General features: G+C 44.7%; 1 protein-coding gene across 1 annotated transcript in view; it reads left to right on the top strand.

The window, feature by feature from the left end:
- NFIA (nuclear factor I/A) overlaps window positions 1–16,250 on the top strand; it is a gene marked incomplete at its 3' end in the record, with an annotated part of 89,879 nt that overhangs the window by 12,485 nt on the left and 61,144 nt on the right. Inside the window, exon 3 of the mRNA XM_010144189.1 lies at window positions 15,190–15,264. Coding sequence (XP_010142491.1) covers window positions 15,190–15,264 — 75 coding nt within the window. The remainder of the gene's footprint in view (window positions 1–15,189; window positions 15,265–16,250) is intronic.

Raw genomic sequence — 16,250 nt, 5'->3', positions numbered from 1 at the left:
GGGGGGGTTGGGGGGGGAAAGGGCAAAAAAGGGCTGATTAAATTTAAAGGAGAAAAGTTTCCTGCTGTGCCCCAGAGTAAATCTGTAGTCAGTGAAGCACTTGCTAGTAAATGAGATGTACGTGGTTATAGTGAGTTTTATTATTACACACTGGCATTGTTTTCCATTTTCAGAAGATTCAATTAATGTAATCATTTCTGAGTGTCTCTAATCATTACCTCCCACCCTCCCTCACTCGTACTTGAAGCAAGGGGATGCAAGCCACACTCTGGGACAAGCAGGGGGCACCTCGCTCCTGTCACTGGCAGAAGGAGGCACAACGAAGTGACAGGGCTGCTACCAGGCACCCAAGGCTTTTTCTTCTGCCTCTGCCCTTTGCAGGACACAGGGCTGACACCGAACCTCTGGGCTCCCCGCCCCAGTCCACTGCAGCGCTGGGTGACAGAGGGAGAAGCAGTGCTCGGGTGGTGCGTTGTCTCACTAGCAGTTTTCTACTACCCTGTAGCCAGGCACAAGGACATCAACACCGTCTTCAGACCGCAGAGGGCCAAAGCCTTTGCTGACATTTCTTCTCCCAGTATAGTAAGGGAGAAATACTTCTTGTGTAGCCTGCACCACTCACTCGCAGAGAATCCAGACCTCTGTCCCTGCTATTTTTCTACTTCAGCTCCTCGCTTTTAAATTCATCTCTGTAACAGAAGGCTCTTTGACAGCTGCATCCCCATCTGAAAACCTGCTGGTGTTTGGGGTTGTCCCCAGCTGACCAGCTTTGCAGTGCAGACCCCCTGCGATTTTCCCACATGTTATACCTCAAAGTCCTTAAAAACCAGGGAATTCACTTTCGGGAAATTTCCAATAGCGGAATGCAGAGAGCTGGCCGCATCCCTCCCGCCGTACAGAGGGGAGCCAATTTTATCGTACAGCAGAGCATGCCCTAGCTTGAGCTGCAGGAGGAAGGGAAGAGGGGAGAGGCACGAGAAGATGGACAGCAGCTTGATGGACTGGGGTGGCTGTGGTTTTGAGGCAGGAGGGGAACCCCGCAGATTTGAGGCAAGGCTTAGAGCAGTGGTTTGGTAGTGACCCACAATTTAAAGTAGTAATAAAAGGGGGTGGACGGGATACGACAACCTAAGTGAATGGCTGAGGAATGAGGCAGTCCAGTATCAGCAAGCCCAAATCTCTGTTGTTCATGGCCGAGAAGGATGTGTTTGCAGTTAGGACTGGGCACTGTCCGCTGTTAGCAGGAGAGAGGAGTAAAGATCATCCCGCGTACAATACCAATATAAGTTGTTATTACTACTATTGCTATGTCAGCCATAAACTTTTCCCATGAGAACAGAGATGCAACATCATTGAAAAATAATGTCTTACTGTGAAATGGGCAGCAGAAACACTGTGGCATTATCTCCTGGCTAGTGAATTTACCTTGGTGACAGATCATTATTCCCTAATGCCAATGAACCAGATAAAGGACAGGAACACAAGGATAGCTCAGCAATACTTGTAGTTTACACTCTTCAGAATTTAAAACAAACAAACAAGAAGTAGCCAGAAATAAATGTAAGGATGGAGAAGTGTGGCATGTCAAGAGAGATCGCCCATGGCAAGATATGGGGAGGAAAGCAAGTTTTCTTTCAGGTCTGTGTTAACATGGTACGTAGACTAAGGCTTGGATTTCATCCCACCTAACATTAGGCATTAAAATGCCTAATGGACCTAAATGCTATGGACCTAAAATCCACACTCTCCTTCTGTAGTCAGTGGAGATGGTGCGTCTTCTGGGAATTCATCTCTGTCTCTGTTGAGCCTTGGGAAGGTTTAAAACAGAGATGTTTCAGGCTAATGCAGTGATTGTTCTCGACCTGATATTCTGCTGCTAGAGGAAGTCAACTGTCCTGACTCCTGCTCATCCTGAAAAGCCAGAGTAAGCAAAGACAGACTGGTGCAAGAGCGAAGGTGGGCGTAGCAGGGCTTGTTGACTTGGTTCAATGATTTCTTCAGGGGAGAAGAGTGAACAGTCTTATCTACTGTCCACATGTACTTTCTTCCCCTTCTGTTTTTCTCTTGATTGCTGCAGAATGGGAGTTTCTTAGATAAATTATCATTTTAGGGGAGTGTTTATGTGCTCTGTGGAAGAATGTGTCTAGGGATGGGCATACTGGCAGCAAGAACTTCCTCCCCAACTCTTCCAGTGAAGTTTTGTTCTAAACTGCCCAAATGAAGCCATTATTCACAAGTAAAAATGTTCTGTTCCATTTCTTGTTTTCATTCTTTTATGCGTCTGGGGACTAAACTGCTGTGAAAAAGAGCCCATTCTCACAGGATGTCTTGCCTAATTCTGCAGACAAGAGAGGTTCAGCCATTCCAATTACGATGAGATAAGCATCTGAAATGTTGGGATCACATCCATCCTGAGCTGAACTCCGAACCTTCCAAAACCCATCCATCATGATTTTTTCCTCTATTTCTGTATTTAATAATGCAAGCAAAGAAGAAATGGATGTTTCTGCATTATAAACCATAATGGATGGGTTTCCTTTTTACCTGAGTTGCTTTGGTTTGTTGTAAAGGTCCCTGTGAGTGAATTCCTTTTCCATTTTCATTCTTGCTATCTGCTTGCCTGCCGCCCATCAGCAAAAGTTCTGCCTTTCATGTAAAGCCAGTCAAAGTCTCATAGTTTACTTGCAGAGCACTGTTAGAACAAGCCTGATGGCTGCTGCAGGGCAGGTGAGCCAAGCTGCTAAGCATGGTCCAAACTTAAGTCCTAGCCCTGTGCTACCTTCAGATTGTCCCAACTACAGGCAAAGAGGGCATTTGACAGAGGGACTCCACCCCACTGCTGCGTTTCTGCATCCCTGTGTATTGCACTTTGCCCCACATGGGAGGAGTAAGAGGGTCTAGAGGGGCAGCGAGCCTTCAAACACAGAAGGAGCCAGCATAGGCTCAGCTGACCAGCCCAGCCTCTAGCAACAGATTCATCTCAGGTCCTCACCTTTGTGCCAAGAGGGTGTCTAAGTTGCTGGAGGAGAGACATCCCACCATTGTCATCCCTGGAACCACCATGGGATGAGCACAAGAAATTAGATAAGGACTGAGAAGTCCCTCTCTGCCCCTTCTTTTTACTTTGTCAGTCTTGAATCCCTCACAATACACTCACAACTAGTGAACTTGGAGGCACTCTTTGGGCTACAGATTACCCAGAGAAAATAAATCCCGTCCACGTTCTGGCCTGATCTTGGCCTGAACCTGAGAAAGCGAATGCTCCTATCACACCAACATGTATCTGTAGAAGAACAGTAAACACAACTGGGGGGCACTGGCCCTCTCTGTTGTACAGTCCCAGGCCAGGAGTCTAGAGTTTTGGGCTGTCCGCCCAAGTACTTGTTAATAAATGTCCATTCTTAGCCTGTAAAGGAATGTAGACAGGGCATCCTGCCCTGCAAAACACAAACTTAGGGTAGAGCAGAAAGAGAGTCTCAGTCATCAGCAGAGCTCTGCTGCTGGTCTCCACATCCAGCAGTCTCTTCCCACTGGACTTACGCTGCTAGTTTTGGGCTTGGCTGAGGGAGTTATCTGCTTGGGTTCTCTACTGCTGTCTGTAAGTGTAGTTGCCTGCCTAACCCTCAGTGCATCAGTCCTTGGGAAGTCAGTCGAAGTCTGTGGAGCTTCCTCTCCAGTGCTTGGAGGAGCTGGAGTCCTGGCAGGGTCTGGGTTATGAGGCAGTAGAGCCTGGATCACCCACTGAGGGGCTTGCGTGGCTTCTAGGACTGTGCAGTATTTTGCCTGTGCATCTTTATGCTCCCGGTGGAGTCAGTCAGAGGCAGATGAGGGGGTGACATGTTCCTTGAGGAGACTCATCGGTGCCTTTGCTAGTCGTTCTACCCTTTTGTTCTCCTCTGGAGGTATCCTACATAACTCAGGGGAAGTAGGAGCACACCTTGCTGGCCACCCAGAGATTCTGTGCTCGGCAGAGGCGCTATTTTCTCTGCTAGCAGGCAATGAGGACAGCCCCCTCAGTTCCCAGTCCTCTGTATGCAGTGCCTCTGTGGAGAGGGTGACGCTGCACTGGGTGTCACTCTGCTGTCTGGGCAAGCCCAGACTTGTTGGGCACGTGGTGTTTGCTTACAGAGGCCTTATCTGCATCCAGAAGCATCAAGTTTTGTGCTCTGGGTCTTGTGCAAGCTTGACATGTCCCTAGACAAGCATTGCAGTGCTTCCAGACCCATCCCTTTCAGTCTTCTCTGCCTCTAATCTATCAAGGCTTTATTCCAGACTTACCTTGGTACCCTCTTGTCCAAGAGGAGGCAGCCCAAGGTGAACTAACCTGTGAACCTGGTGGAAGTCAGCCTGCTTGGGGCTAAAAGTTATCCAAGTTAGGAGATTATTGTTCTGTACAAAGAACAGAGGAGTAACAGCCTTCTGGAGAGGAAACTCCAAGCCAAACAATGGAGGGGACAATAAGTAAATAGAGTAACATGATTTGCATGGGGTTTATTGTGAATTAAAGTTTGCTCGTGGGTGGTGGTAGCAGAGGAGGTACAAGAAGCGACTCTGAAGGGAGAGGGAAGCCTGTGGGGGAAGGTGGAGCTGGCTGATCCTTAGCTTCCATGCCCAGCATCCTTATTTTTGTGTCACATTTATACTAGCTAATCTTCAGCAGATATTTCTATAGCTTCCGTTATTGTGGTGTCCAGCTGCAGTCTACTGGAAGTGCCTTGGTGTGAAGAGAGGGGAGTGCCAGGAGGGTAGGGAAGGTGAGAGGAAACCGCTGATGGAGTCACCAGGGTTTGTGTCCGTATCACCCAGCAAAGCAAGGCAGGGAAGCTGGCAGCCCTCACCTCACCCTGGCCCCACCGGCTCCTCCTGGACCTGGGCTTTTCTAGAGAGTTCTGCCACATGCTCTGGATTATTCCTATAACTACAAATTAATGTGCAAATAAAAAAAACCCAAAAAACCTAGAACCTCTTTTTGAAGCCCCCTGATTCTGTGTCCACAGGGCTTCGGGCTTCCTCGGTTCAGCTCCGAGCGTGTCTGCAGAGTAACCTTGGAGGAACACTGAGCTACCACCAGCCAAGGGAGGGGTTTATAGATCCTAAAATAATTACAGCGTCGCTGAGTCTAGCTGTATAATTTCTTGGCAATATACTAATTAAAACTAGGTATTTACAACACTTACTTAAACTTAAGACTTATTTGAAAGAACCTGCATCCTTATAACCACATATCAGGGCTTTATTGAGGACCATGTTTATCATGCAGATTGAATTCTTGAGCGCTGTTATTAACATAAATGAGCCCACGGCTTTATGTTCAGGGCTGAATACTTCCAGGGCATCTGAATCATCCTGTATTTCATTTCACCACCTAAAATTAATTTTAAAATACTACATTTTTTTAACTGGCTGTATTGTGGCAATTAGAAATTGCTCTGTGTTTACTAGGAACAGGGAGTCCAGCAGAGCTGCGCGTTTAATGTGATGAATAGTGTTAGGAGCTCAAAGAAAAGTCAGATGCGTGTCGACACTTATCAAAGCCGTTCTGCTGCTCAGAATGACTGTTCGTGATACTTGTTTCATGATAAACTTCCTCAGAACATGATGTTACTGGAAAAAAAATGAGCCACTCTGAGAAATATGCAGGTGACACAGTTGAGTCAGCAGCTTGCAACAGTGACACAGGCTTACGTTTGTAAAAATCCCCTCTGAACTTTTGTCTCCTGCCTGCTTGTATCAGAGCCTTAAAATCTGTCGCCACAAAAGTGTCCCGTTTCTTGGGTTCACTTCGTAGCTGGTTAAACTAGAAAAAAATCTTGCCACCCTGGTGAAGAGGTGGATTCCTGGGCTTGAAAGTCTTAATAGTCACGAAACTTTCCTCTTTCATAAGTTAATTCACCATATAAATGTTTGTATCTCCAGTGACCACTGATACCTCTGGGGAAACGATAAACATGGAAAAACAACAAGTGCTGTGGAAACCAGAAAATCCTACCTCCCATGTGAGAGGGTCTAATTATTGAAGTTGCAAGCGTTTCCCCGTGCACAAGCGTCTCAGCATTCATAGGTGGAAAGTACCTCATGCTGTGTTTGAAATATCAACTGGGTTTAAAAGAAGGCTTTGTGCTTCACTGTGGACCTTTCTGAGCCTCCTGCAGATGGTCCCTGTTGCTGAAAAGAGACATGACTTGTGAGATGGGGAGACCTCCGTGCCGTTCCTTCGTGCTGCTCTAATCCTGCTTTACACCCATAAAGGGCTTCAGTCCTTAAGCCCTCACTCTCTTTCTCCTAAATATTAAAATTATTTTCCTGAGTGTCATACCGTATTAAAGCAGAATGAAAATGGGTTTAACAATTGCTGGCATGGGGCTTCTGTACAGCATGTGTGTCACAAATCATGTCACTTTTCAGCAATAGGGCTGCTGCCAGCGGGAGGCTCAGAAATGCTCATGTTAATCAAAAATTTTAATTTCAAATCAAATTGACAGTTTACACATGGTGAGAAATGCTTCTCACCATGTGATATTTCAGTATGCTACACTGGGCAAAATGGGTGCACTTTCCTGTTAAGAATTTTGACTGCAGTATCTGCAAATTTATGGGTTTCAGTGCATTGGGTATGGTGAGTAGTTGATCTAAGGGAGCCCCTTGGAGAATAGGAGACAGAAGGGTTTTCATGCAGCCTGGCACTGGTGAGCCGCTGTTGGCACATGCTGCTGGAGAAATGACAGGTATTCAATAAACATCACTATGGTTAAGAGGAAGATTTAAAGGAGGGAGGGGTTGCAGTGCTATAAACAGGATTTGAAACAAATGTGCTTATTTCAGTCCCTGATTAGTCTGAATACCAAAGTATTCCACACCAGTTTTTAAATGTCCTTACATTTATTTTCACACTGATGTTCTTCACGCAGTATCAACAATAATATTTGTGGCATTAATAGTGTAGCTAAATTCTAATTTGAAGTCGTGTAAACCCAAGTAACCTCCGCAGGCTCCATCGGCGTGAAGACCAGAACGTGACTGCATGCCGCACTTGGAGCGTGCAGCCCCGGCATCGGCTCCTATGAGCCCTTACTTCTGCCAGCAGCTTCCTAGAAGTCAGCGAACAAAATTCAGGAGGCAAAATTTCAGTTGATACTTGATGAGGAGTAAGAGGAGCAAAGATAGTCGATGGAGCACGTGCGATCAGCCCCAGACAAACGAGCTGTAGGAACCGATGTTTTCAGGCTGCACCAGAAACATGATGCTGATGTCAAAAAATGACCAGCTGAAGAGAAATTGTCTATATATTATTCTTCTTAGGAGTTTTTTCAGCTCTCTGGGGCGTCCTGAGATTAAGGCTATGCCTAGCTCATGATGTTGGGGCTTAAAGGTCTTGCAGGGGTAAAGGAACAGGGATGGCAGTACCCACCTTCTCCTATCTCCCCCTCCAGTGCCCATATTTATCATTCGCTTGCAAGGGTGGGTGGGTGCCCATTGCTGACAGCCCGGGAAGCGCCCGGCGGCAGCATGTGCTGTCAGCAGCCCCAGGAGGCTCAGGGAAACAGGGTGGTTTCTGTGGGCTTTTTTGGACACTTAAGTCCTGCTTTGAACCATGGAACCGAACTGGCAATATCACCACAGACCTTGGAGACCACAAGTGTCATTGCTCTTGTAAGCAAGGTTGATATGAAAATATGAAGATAAATAACTCCTTCATATTATTATTTTCAGGGAGGCAGGCTTTTCTTTTTATTGCTCTTTTTATTGTTGGATGCCATAAATATTCCAGAATTATTATCCCAGGGTAGATTTCATCTCATTTACTTTGAAAGGCTTTTGAGGAGGCACATTATTTTATAAGCTGCCAAATGAGTATGACCATTTATAATGATTTTTCTTCTTTTCTTTAATATTTGCTTTTTGGATTGAGGACCTGAAACAGAAATATGCAAATTTAAGACATCTGCTTTTTTCAAGCTATAGGCCCTTATCAGTATTAATGCAATTTATTTATCCAGTTTAGTATGTGGCAGAGAGGAAGATTCTAAATTTTTATCAGTATATCAAAAAACTGTATTTAACTGACTTCTCACCCACATAAGTACCAAAAGTACCCTACAACATTAGGAGTCATCAGAAATTAAAAGCCACGCCAGACGTCATAGGCCTTGGAATGGTTTCTATTACGTAAGATCCTTACCATGAACTTAAAGGGCTTTCAGTGTTTCAAGAAGACCTTTGTCTTCAAGGGAAAGGCAATACCCATGTGCCCTCCACTTGGACAAAACCTGGCATGATTGGTTCCAATCTATGATCGGTTCATTAACGGTGATAAGTTGCCATTAATTCCTCTATCTCTGCACTTAAAGACTTAAAATGAGCTGAACCTTCTAAGAGCTGAAGCTGCTGTGGCTCTGTGCGGGATCAGGCTGTTGGTGATGCAGCACATTTGCTCGGGTCTACATTTATGAATTTGCGGACTCCGGAGCTCAATATGACACACATTGAGCTAATAATTAGACATTGTTATTATTAGAGATTCTAAGATGCTGTGAGTATGAAAGGCACCGCGCAGTGAGACGTTGCACGTGTACTTCTGTTCTGGTTCACCTCTAGAGAACACCCATCGCGGCGGGTCGGGTGGATTCCCTAGAGAAGGCATAAAGTCCTTTCTCTGAGCCACCTCCCAGTACCATCAGATGTTGCTGCCTGACGGCCACCAAGAGCGTACAAACCATACGGAAGCGGAGCTGGACCTGAGCGCTGGTACCCACGAGAACGAGCAGTGTTCCATGGTTTTGCTGTCACTGGATAGAGGCTTTTTAGCTGAAAACCAAAAAAGGCAAATCATTCACCAGTGGTTTTGCATATTGTGAAGGGTTAACAAAACTTTCATTATCACACTCTATTAAGCCAGGACCAGGAAACAATTTCTAATCAACACTCAGATCTGGGCAGGGATTGTGCAGTCTTTTGTAGGAGGCCTCAGATCTGTGTTCTCTATTCTCACATGCTCGCTTCCAGCTGTTGTCATTGAAATCCCACATAATCTCCCCAGGTCAAAGGGCAGTCATCCATGACTGCCGCTGTTAGGAGGTTATGCTGATTTCTGTTGTCAAATATTGGCCCTTTTCTCTTTCAATCACTCCCATTCTACTTTTTTTAACAAGAAAGATCCAGCCTAGAATTGTATTACATGACTTTAAAGTCTTAAAAGTGTTCCTCTATTGTGCTAGCACAACATGCCCTGGATGGTCTAATCCATCCTACTATGGGCCACAAAGAAAGTTCTGGTGCTTCTTAAAACCTCAGCCAGAGCAGGTAGGAAAGCCGGGGAGAATAATGGCGTATGTGACGTGTGGCCCAGCGGTTATTTCCTAAGAAAATGTGCAATTTGTCCAAGGTGAGCTATTGCCATGGCATTAAAATTAAATTGGAAATAACAAGCAGAAATGGAAGTGGGAGCATTTGTCAGGGAACAAGAGAGGTTGCTGTATCACCTCTAATGTGTAATACATTGCTTAACTCTTCTGTAGGAAGTCCATGAATTAAATGAGGTCTAATTTCCCATTAAAGGTTTATCAGTTACAAATTTTGGGGATGCATTTTGTACGTAGCAATTAAAACAGGGCCATCATGCCCGCTCTGGAGATGAGTATTTGGGGTCCGTTGGTGAGCATGGATTTCGTGATGTCTACGTGCCATGTTCAGTCCTGCACTCTGCTCCCTTGCCCTGTCTTTTGTCTGAACAGGAGAGACGTTCGCTTGGTCTCTCCTTGGACCCAGGAGAGTGGTGTGGCTGGGACGGACGGTGTCTTCGACCTCCGCATTTTGCCTAGATAATGAAGTTAGCGTACGCAGTGTGGCCCTGTGGATCCAACTTTCCCTTTCCAGTGTGGAGTAGTGACCGAGTGTCTCCTGCTGGGAGGCAGATCCTGCTCTTGTCCCAGGCAGGGTGAGCGGAGGGCTGGGTTTCTGGAAGCGAACCCAGTCCTGAGGCTGCTGTGGCTGGTCAGAGTGTAAATTAAGGTCTTGGCTGAAGCAGGCATATTCTGTCCTTTCCTTTTTTGCTGGAGAAGGCAGATTAGGACTAACACTGTCACTCCCATCCTCCTCAGCCAGTGCGGCAGTGCAATAGCTGATCTTTTGGGAGTCCTTGGGGTGAGCCGGGTTCCCTCTGATAACAGCTCCTCTCTCAAGGCCGGTGTGTGCTGCGCGATACCGACATTAATTTTCGAATCAATATTATTGCTCCACATTGTATGTGAAACATGGGATTAGACAGAGGATGAAACCAAAAGGAATCGAGTCGCATGCTGAGCAGAGAGGGCTTTTCTTTTAATCAGGCATTTGGTTACGATAATAGGCTTGAGACCCTAATTGATTACTACTATTTTAAGGTTTTAAGATGGCTATGTATAGTGAGATGCTGAACACGAGAAAGGCTTTAGGAATGGCTTCAGTGCTAGTTTGGGGGACTTGGGTGAGTTCAAAACACTGAAAACGAGTCAAATCTGCCTGAAAGCTGTTCTCCAAAGCTTAACACTGTTGCTCGGGCTGTGGTGGAGGAAGAACAACTGGATTTGGACTTTTTCAACTTCAAAGGAGTAACTCGTTCCCAGGTTTATTTAAGCTTGGATTTCAGGAAGCCAGCTGTATCTCTGTTTAGAAAATACCTTGTGTATTTATGGTGCACTCTGTTTTATAATAAAAATAATACTGTTGGATTACACAAGGAAGCCTGCTAATTAAATAACAATAATACCTTGAGCACCTTGAAAACATCTTCTGATATTCAATTAAGGAACAATAACCCGATGAACTTTAACCTATAGACCATATTCAGACGTTCTACATGAAAGTAATTGCATCAGTCATCATTTTCTCAAGCTACCACACAAGCTCTTGATTGGAAGCTCAACATCTGAGACTCCTTTTTACAGCATTAATTGGGAAAGCAGACAATACTCTCCCTGTAAACTAGATTTTAGGACGAAGGTTAGTTGCCTTTGTACACGTTTACTCATTGAAATAGGAATGTTTGCTTAATAATTCAAAACAAATAGCATTAGACAACAAGTCCTAATCCTGATTTCTCCTCTGCCAGTGTAAATTAGGAGAAAATTAGGTGAAACTCTATTTGAAAAGGGTAGAAAGACTTGTTTAAAACTTCTATGAGATCAGAATTAGGCTCCAGCAATTCAAGCCTTTTCTTCTGGCTTCTAAAAGAAGAATATGTAAGTCACGTTATGAATTTCCTCCCCAGTTAAAGCAGCTATCAAGTTATGGAAAGATGTTTTTCATGTGGTGCTTGTATGCTACACCAAACGTGCGATAGGGGAATGGCATCTTGGTGATGAGTTAGGATCCTTATCTGCTTTGTTAATTTGGTCTTATTAGCCTGGGAGTTTTACCCCTTTGGGGGAAAACGGTCATCCTCAAGAGCCAAAGTGAGGTCTTGTGCAATGAGCTAACTCCCAGCTGCACCTAGACCCGGGTTCAAGGCAGGGTTCAACAATACGGTTAAATACCTGCCTAACTTTGCCAGCTTGTCTTTAGTAGGCAGGACAAATAGGCATGTGCTTTAGTCAAGCACGTGATTAGAATTAAACACGTGCTCTAACTGCTTTGCTGAGTCAGGGCCCGCCTTGGCTATCCAGGTGTCTTAATTGATACCCAGAAATTCAGTGGAGGAGCTCAGTTAGTCCTTTGTAAAGCAAGTAAAAATTCTCTCCACCTGCTTCACTACCAAAACATGACGGTGACACGAAGCTGCGGCGATAACCCCACCATAGGCAGCGATTTCCATGTCCTGTCTTTGGGATATTTAGCAAAAGTGTCACAGCACTCGTATTTCCATAAAGAGCCGCATGAAAAGTAAATCTTGCGAGCTTTCAAGATGTTTAATCGTCTTTTCAGTAAAGGAGCTCGTTAATTCAAACATCTGCACGTGTAATTGCTTGACTTTACCTATTTTTCCTCATTCTGAATTAAGTGGAACGGGCAAATTGATATATTTTTGTTAATAGGCACAAAATGTTTCCTTCACGTATTCTGTCAGTCCCGCTATTTCCCAGCCATTCTTCTTTCACGCATTGAGCCGCTTTGTCCTGTTTCTCTCGTTTTCTCATCGCGCTTTATCACCACTCACCAAAAGCTGCGGTCCTAGGCCTGGGTTTTACAATCTGAACCATCCAGGCAAACCTTTAAACTTTCATGTTTTCAGTCCTCCCGAGCTGCAAATTCACAGCCCGGCTGTGCATCGCAATGAGTCCGAGAGACAGCTCCAAGCCAAGGGCATCGCTTTTATGGGCATCAAGATGTTCCTAATGATTGGCGAAAGGAGCCCCCGATTTCCTAATGTTTATAAGTAAACAACAACTTCGAGAATTGCAAAATTCGCCTTTCATTTGTGAAATGTTTATTTTCAGTATTGAAGGATGAAAATCGAATCCCTCTCATTGACGTGCTGTTGTTTAATGATTACTGCTGCACGGACACGCATAAGAAACGTTCCTGCAGAAATCAGTGGACGTTTCAAGTATTCCCAGCAAAATAAGAATGATGAGGTTGGCAGGGCCAAGCTAAGTTGAATAAGTTCTTCTCGTGCCCCACAGGACCCTGAGAGATGGAATGTATTTAAAGCTGTTTTACGGCGTTTTCACTCCCGGTTTTACCTGTGTTTGCAAGGTTAAGACAACATGGTTAGACCATCGTGGTTTGGTTGGAAGGTTACAAAGGGCTCTCGACTTCTCCTTAAAAAAATGCAGCCAAATGTCCTATCGTAGCTGTGGCTTGCCTTTTATACTTCCTGTTTAAATTTCACCTTCACTCACGGTGCAGTGGGAACCTGCCTGGGAAATGCAGGTGGAAGGGGACACCGGGCAGAGCCAGTATGGTGCCCTGTGAAAACCCAACACGTGACAGATGTTCGTCGCACTGCTGAATGCACTTCTGGAAGTTGCTCAGATACTGCCAGGATGAGCACAGTATGAGAAGTTACATAGCAGAGACCGGCTTCTCTACGAAGGGCTCTGCGGAGTAGTAAGCGTCCTGGCCCCAATCCAGCAAGGCACTTAAGCATATGCTTAATTTTAGGCACATGAGTGGTTTCAGTGAAGACCTAAGAGAATTATTTTTAATTCACAGATCATTTAATTCAATAGGCAGGTCTGCTGCAGCATATGAAAAGTAGATCTTCATATTAAAAATACTTAGGAAATTGTCAATGAGCAAATGTTGTGTAGGGCCGGCAATGATTTCTAAAAAGCAGAATGATGTAGTCATCACCTTTATTATGGTAAAAGACAAAGCAGAGCAGGCAAAAGCATTTACAATTATCCGAGAGCTATTCCTAACTCGAAAATAAGGAAAAATAAAAGCTTGTAAGAACACTTTTTCATTTAAAGTAGAGAAAAATTTATTCTCTTGGTGTAAATAAAAACCTTGTTTGCAGATTGAGGAATTTGTTTGTGTTGCATTTCAGCATCAATTTCAATATTTTATAGTACATTTATCTACAGCTGGAGCATGACAGATTTGTGTATATTTATATGTTTGTGTACATAATACATATGTATACACACATACACAAGGATGCCCAAAGATATACATATACACAGTTTGAAAACTCATCATTATTGCTGAAGTACAAAAACATGCCTGATGTAGAAACTTGTCTCGAGTCTGTTAGCTTAGCAACTGCGTTCATCTGGCACTGTAGGATCCTCACAGAGATGGGAGTTCTGCGCAGGAGCAGCCTTCCCTGAGACCTTGGCTGGAGACGAACATCTCACCTCCCTCCAGGTGTCTCCCAAGCCTTTCCCTGACACGTCCCCCGATGTGGGGCCCTCCGTAGTTCTGCACACAAGACATGTTTCTTTCGCTTCTCCTTCTGCAGGTAGCATGGCAATGGGATGTGTTGTTTTGTTCAAACAACCCCAAAAGAAAGCCAGGAGGACAGGTGTGCGGCTTGCACTAGTCCTTTTGCTCCGGTCATTAGAGGAAGGTGTGCAGCTATTGGCGGGGTGAGTGTGGGGTACAGTGGAATATGCCGACCGTAGGGAAATGGTGCTGAATCCGACAAACAATTAACGAGGGAGCAGATGGTGCCCCAAAAAACATTCAATAAAATACGTGTGCATGCGCTGGGATCGGTGACTCTAAGTAGGACAACCTAAAAAGGTATGCCACTTATCCCATGGACAAGGAGGACTTTACCGTTCTTTTAATAATCTCTTTATCCTGAGATTTCTCCTTTGACCCTGATTTCAAAAGCAGGAGGTCAGGCTGGCCGGCTGGCTGCAGCCTCCTAATTGAAGCCCGGCTACGTCCTGCGTGAACTGCTGTGTCCCGCTCCCCACACTTAGGCTGGGCTGCAGCCCGAAAGCTGCTCCTTTTGTAAATGATCATACCCGTGAAAATTAAATGAACATTTGGTGGTAGGCATGTTTGCAGAGAAGAAGGAAAATACTGTTATGTAAAGTGTAATAACATTTTGATACCAAGCGTCGAGGCGTTCCTTGCACGAGGGAGGCAAGTGTGGAAGTGTACGCCCTGGTTCCTAAAGACGGTCCAGAGCTCAAAGTGAATGTTTTTCTCATGAAAAGGTTTATTTATCTTTTTCAAAGCTAGTTTGAAATGTTAGAGTTCTTGGTGGTTGTTGTTGTTGTGGGGAAAGTCTTTAATTTAATTTTTTTGTTAACCGACTGCTATTTTAAGATTTCCCTAGCGTAACCTTAGGAAAATGAAGAGTACATCTTTAAATCTTGTTTTGTTTGAATGAATGGGTAGATAATCCTGATCAGATGTTTCTTCAGAGAATAATGTTTAAAACGATTATGGAACTTAGCTGTCCTGTCTGTTTCCTAGGTACAGTATTTTCATTTCAATTGTGAAGTCATTAGGGGTCATCCAAGGTAACCGTTTATTAAAATAGTCCTCTTTTGTTTCAGATTTCCTGTTGAGGTGCTTTAACATGTAAAAATCTCCCTGCTGATGTGTCAAGTTAGCTTTCCTAACCTCTAGATAGAAACCACAAAGCAGCCTACGTAGCTGTATGACTAGTTACCCACCTACATAAACAATAATTACTGCTAAGTGGGAAATTAGATGTCACATTTTAAGTCTAAATGGAAGTAAAGTATTTGAGAATGCTGTCATTAAATGCTTAAAGCTAATCGCCATTCTCTCACTCTGTTTGTTTTGTAGGACATTTGGGCTTCCAGGACAGTTTTGTCACATCAGGTGTTTTCAGTGTGACTGAGCTAGTAAGAGTCTCACAAAGTAAGTATCATTTTGTGGCCAGTTTATGTGGTTTCTGCAATCCCAGGTTTTTTCCTCTGATTCATATCGTGCCCCTTCCCCACTTCAGCAACAGCATCCTCAAAATTGAGAGTCTCTTCTCCCTGCTTCTCACCTGTGGACAGTGTTTATGTGCCACACCTTTTAATGTGGGAAAATAAAATGGTATAATTTTTAAAAGCAAATTAAAAAAAAATTAATTCTGCAAACTTGCATGTGCAAGTTGATAAGCTCGTCTGGTTCCCAGCTGGAAACAGGCAGACTCTGTATCAGAGGCAGATAAAACGCCTACAGAGATCAGCTTATCCGATGGATCCCTTGCAGGATCCAGGGGCTGTATTTTCACCAGACCTCTCGAAACGACGTGATCTGTGCACAGAAGCCTGGGAATTTTCTTACGCAGCTGTTACATGTTGTGTTCATCCATGCCTTGTGTACGTGGGTTTGTACCCCTGTAAACTGATGTACTCATTGTTGATGCCAACCCCTCTGCTGACTTCAGCTCTGATGACCTCAGACGTGCAGGGACACCCGTCCTGACTTCGCCAGGCCTGCGTTTTCCATTAGCTCTATGGAATTCTGCCTTCTGGAAGGATCTGGGTTTTGACCTTTAAAGAATGCTAATGCCCTCAGCATGAATGACATGCTGCAGCGTGATCATTACAGCCTTGTCAATACTCACGAACAGCAGCGAATTAAGAGTCCCTGTCACCACCCTGTTCCGTTGATCAAAGGTCCAAGGAGAGAGTGTGGACAGTCCCTTGCAGAGCGACTGGTAAGCCAGGGCCGTCGGTGGTGGTCCTTCAGGGTCCTTTTCTGCAGCTAGTGTAGAGCTCTGCAGTAGCATCACATTGTCACCAACCACCACCGCCCCAGCTAAACCCCCCCACTGTGTGCCCCTTTCAAACCTTAGGGTTTGTCCCCACCCTCTGTAGCACTGACAGTGATAAAAACAGTTCTGCTTCCTA

This window comes from Buceros rhinoceros, unplaced genomic scaffold (genome assembly GCF_000710305.1).
Source record: "Buceros rhinoceros silvestris isolate BGI_N320 unplaced genomic scaffold, ASM71030v1 scaffold17389, whole genome shotgun sequence".
Classification (NCBI taxonomy): Eukaryota; Metazoa; Chordata; class Aves; order Bucerotiformes; family Bucerotidae; genus Buceros; species Buceros rhinoceros.
The sequence above is the reverse complement of the archived record's forward strand: the minus strand, read 5'-3'. Positions and strand labels throughout refer to the sequence as shown.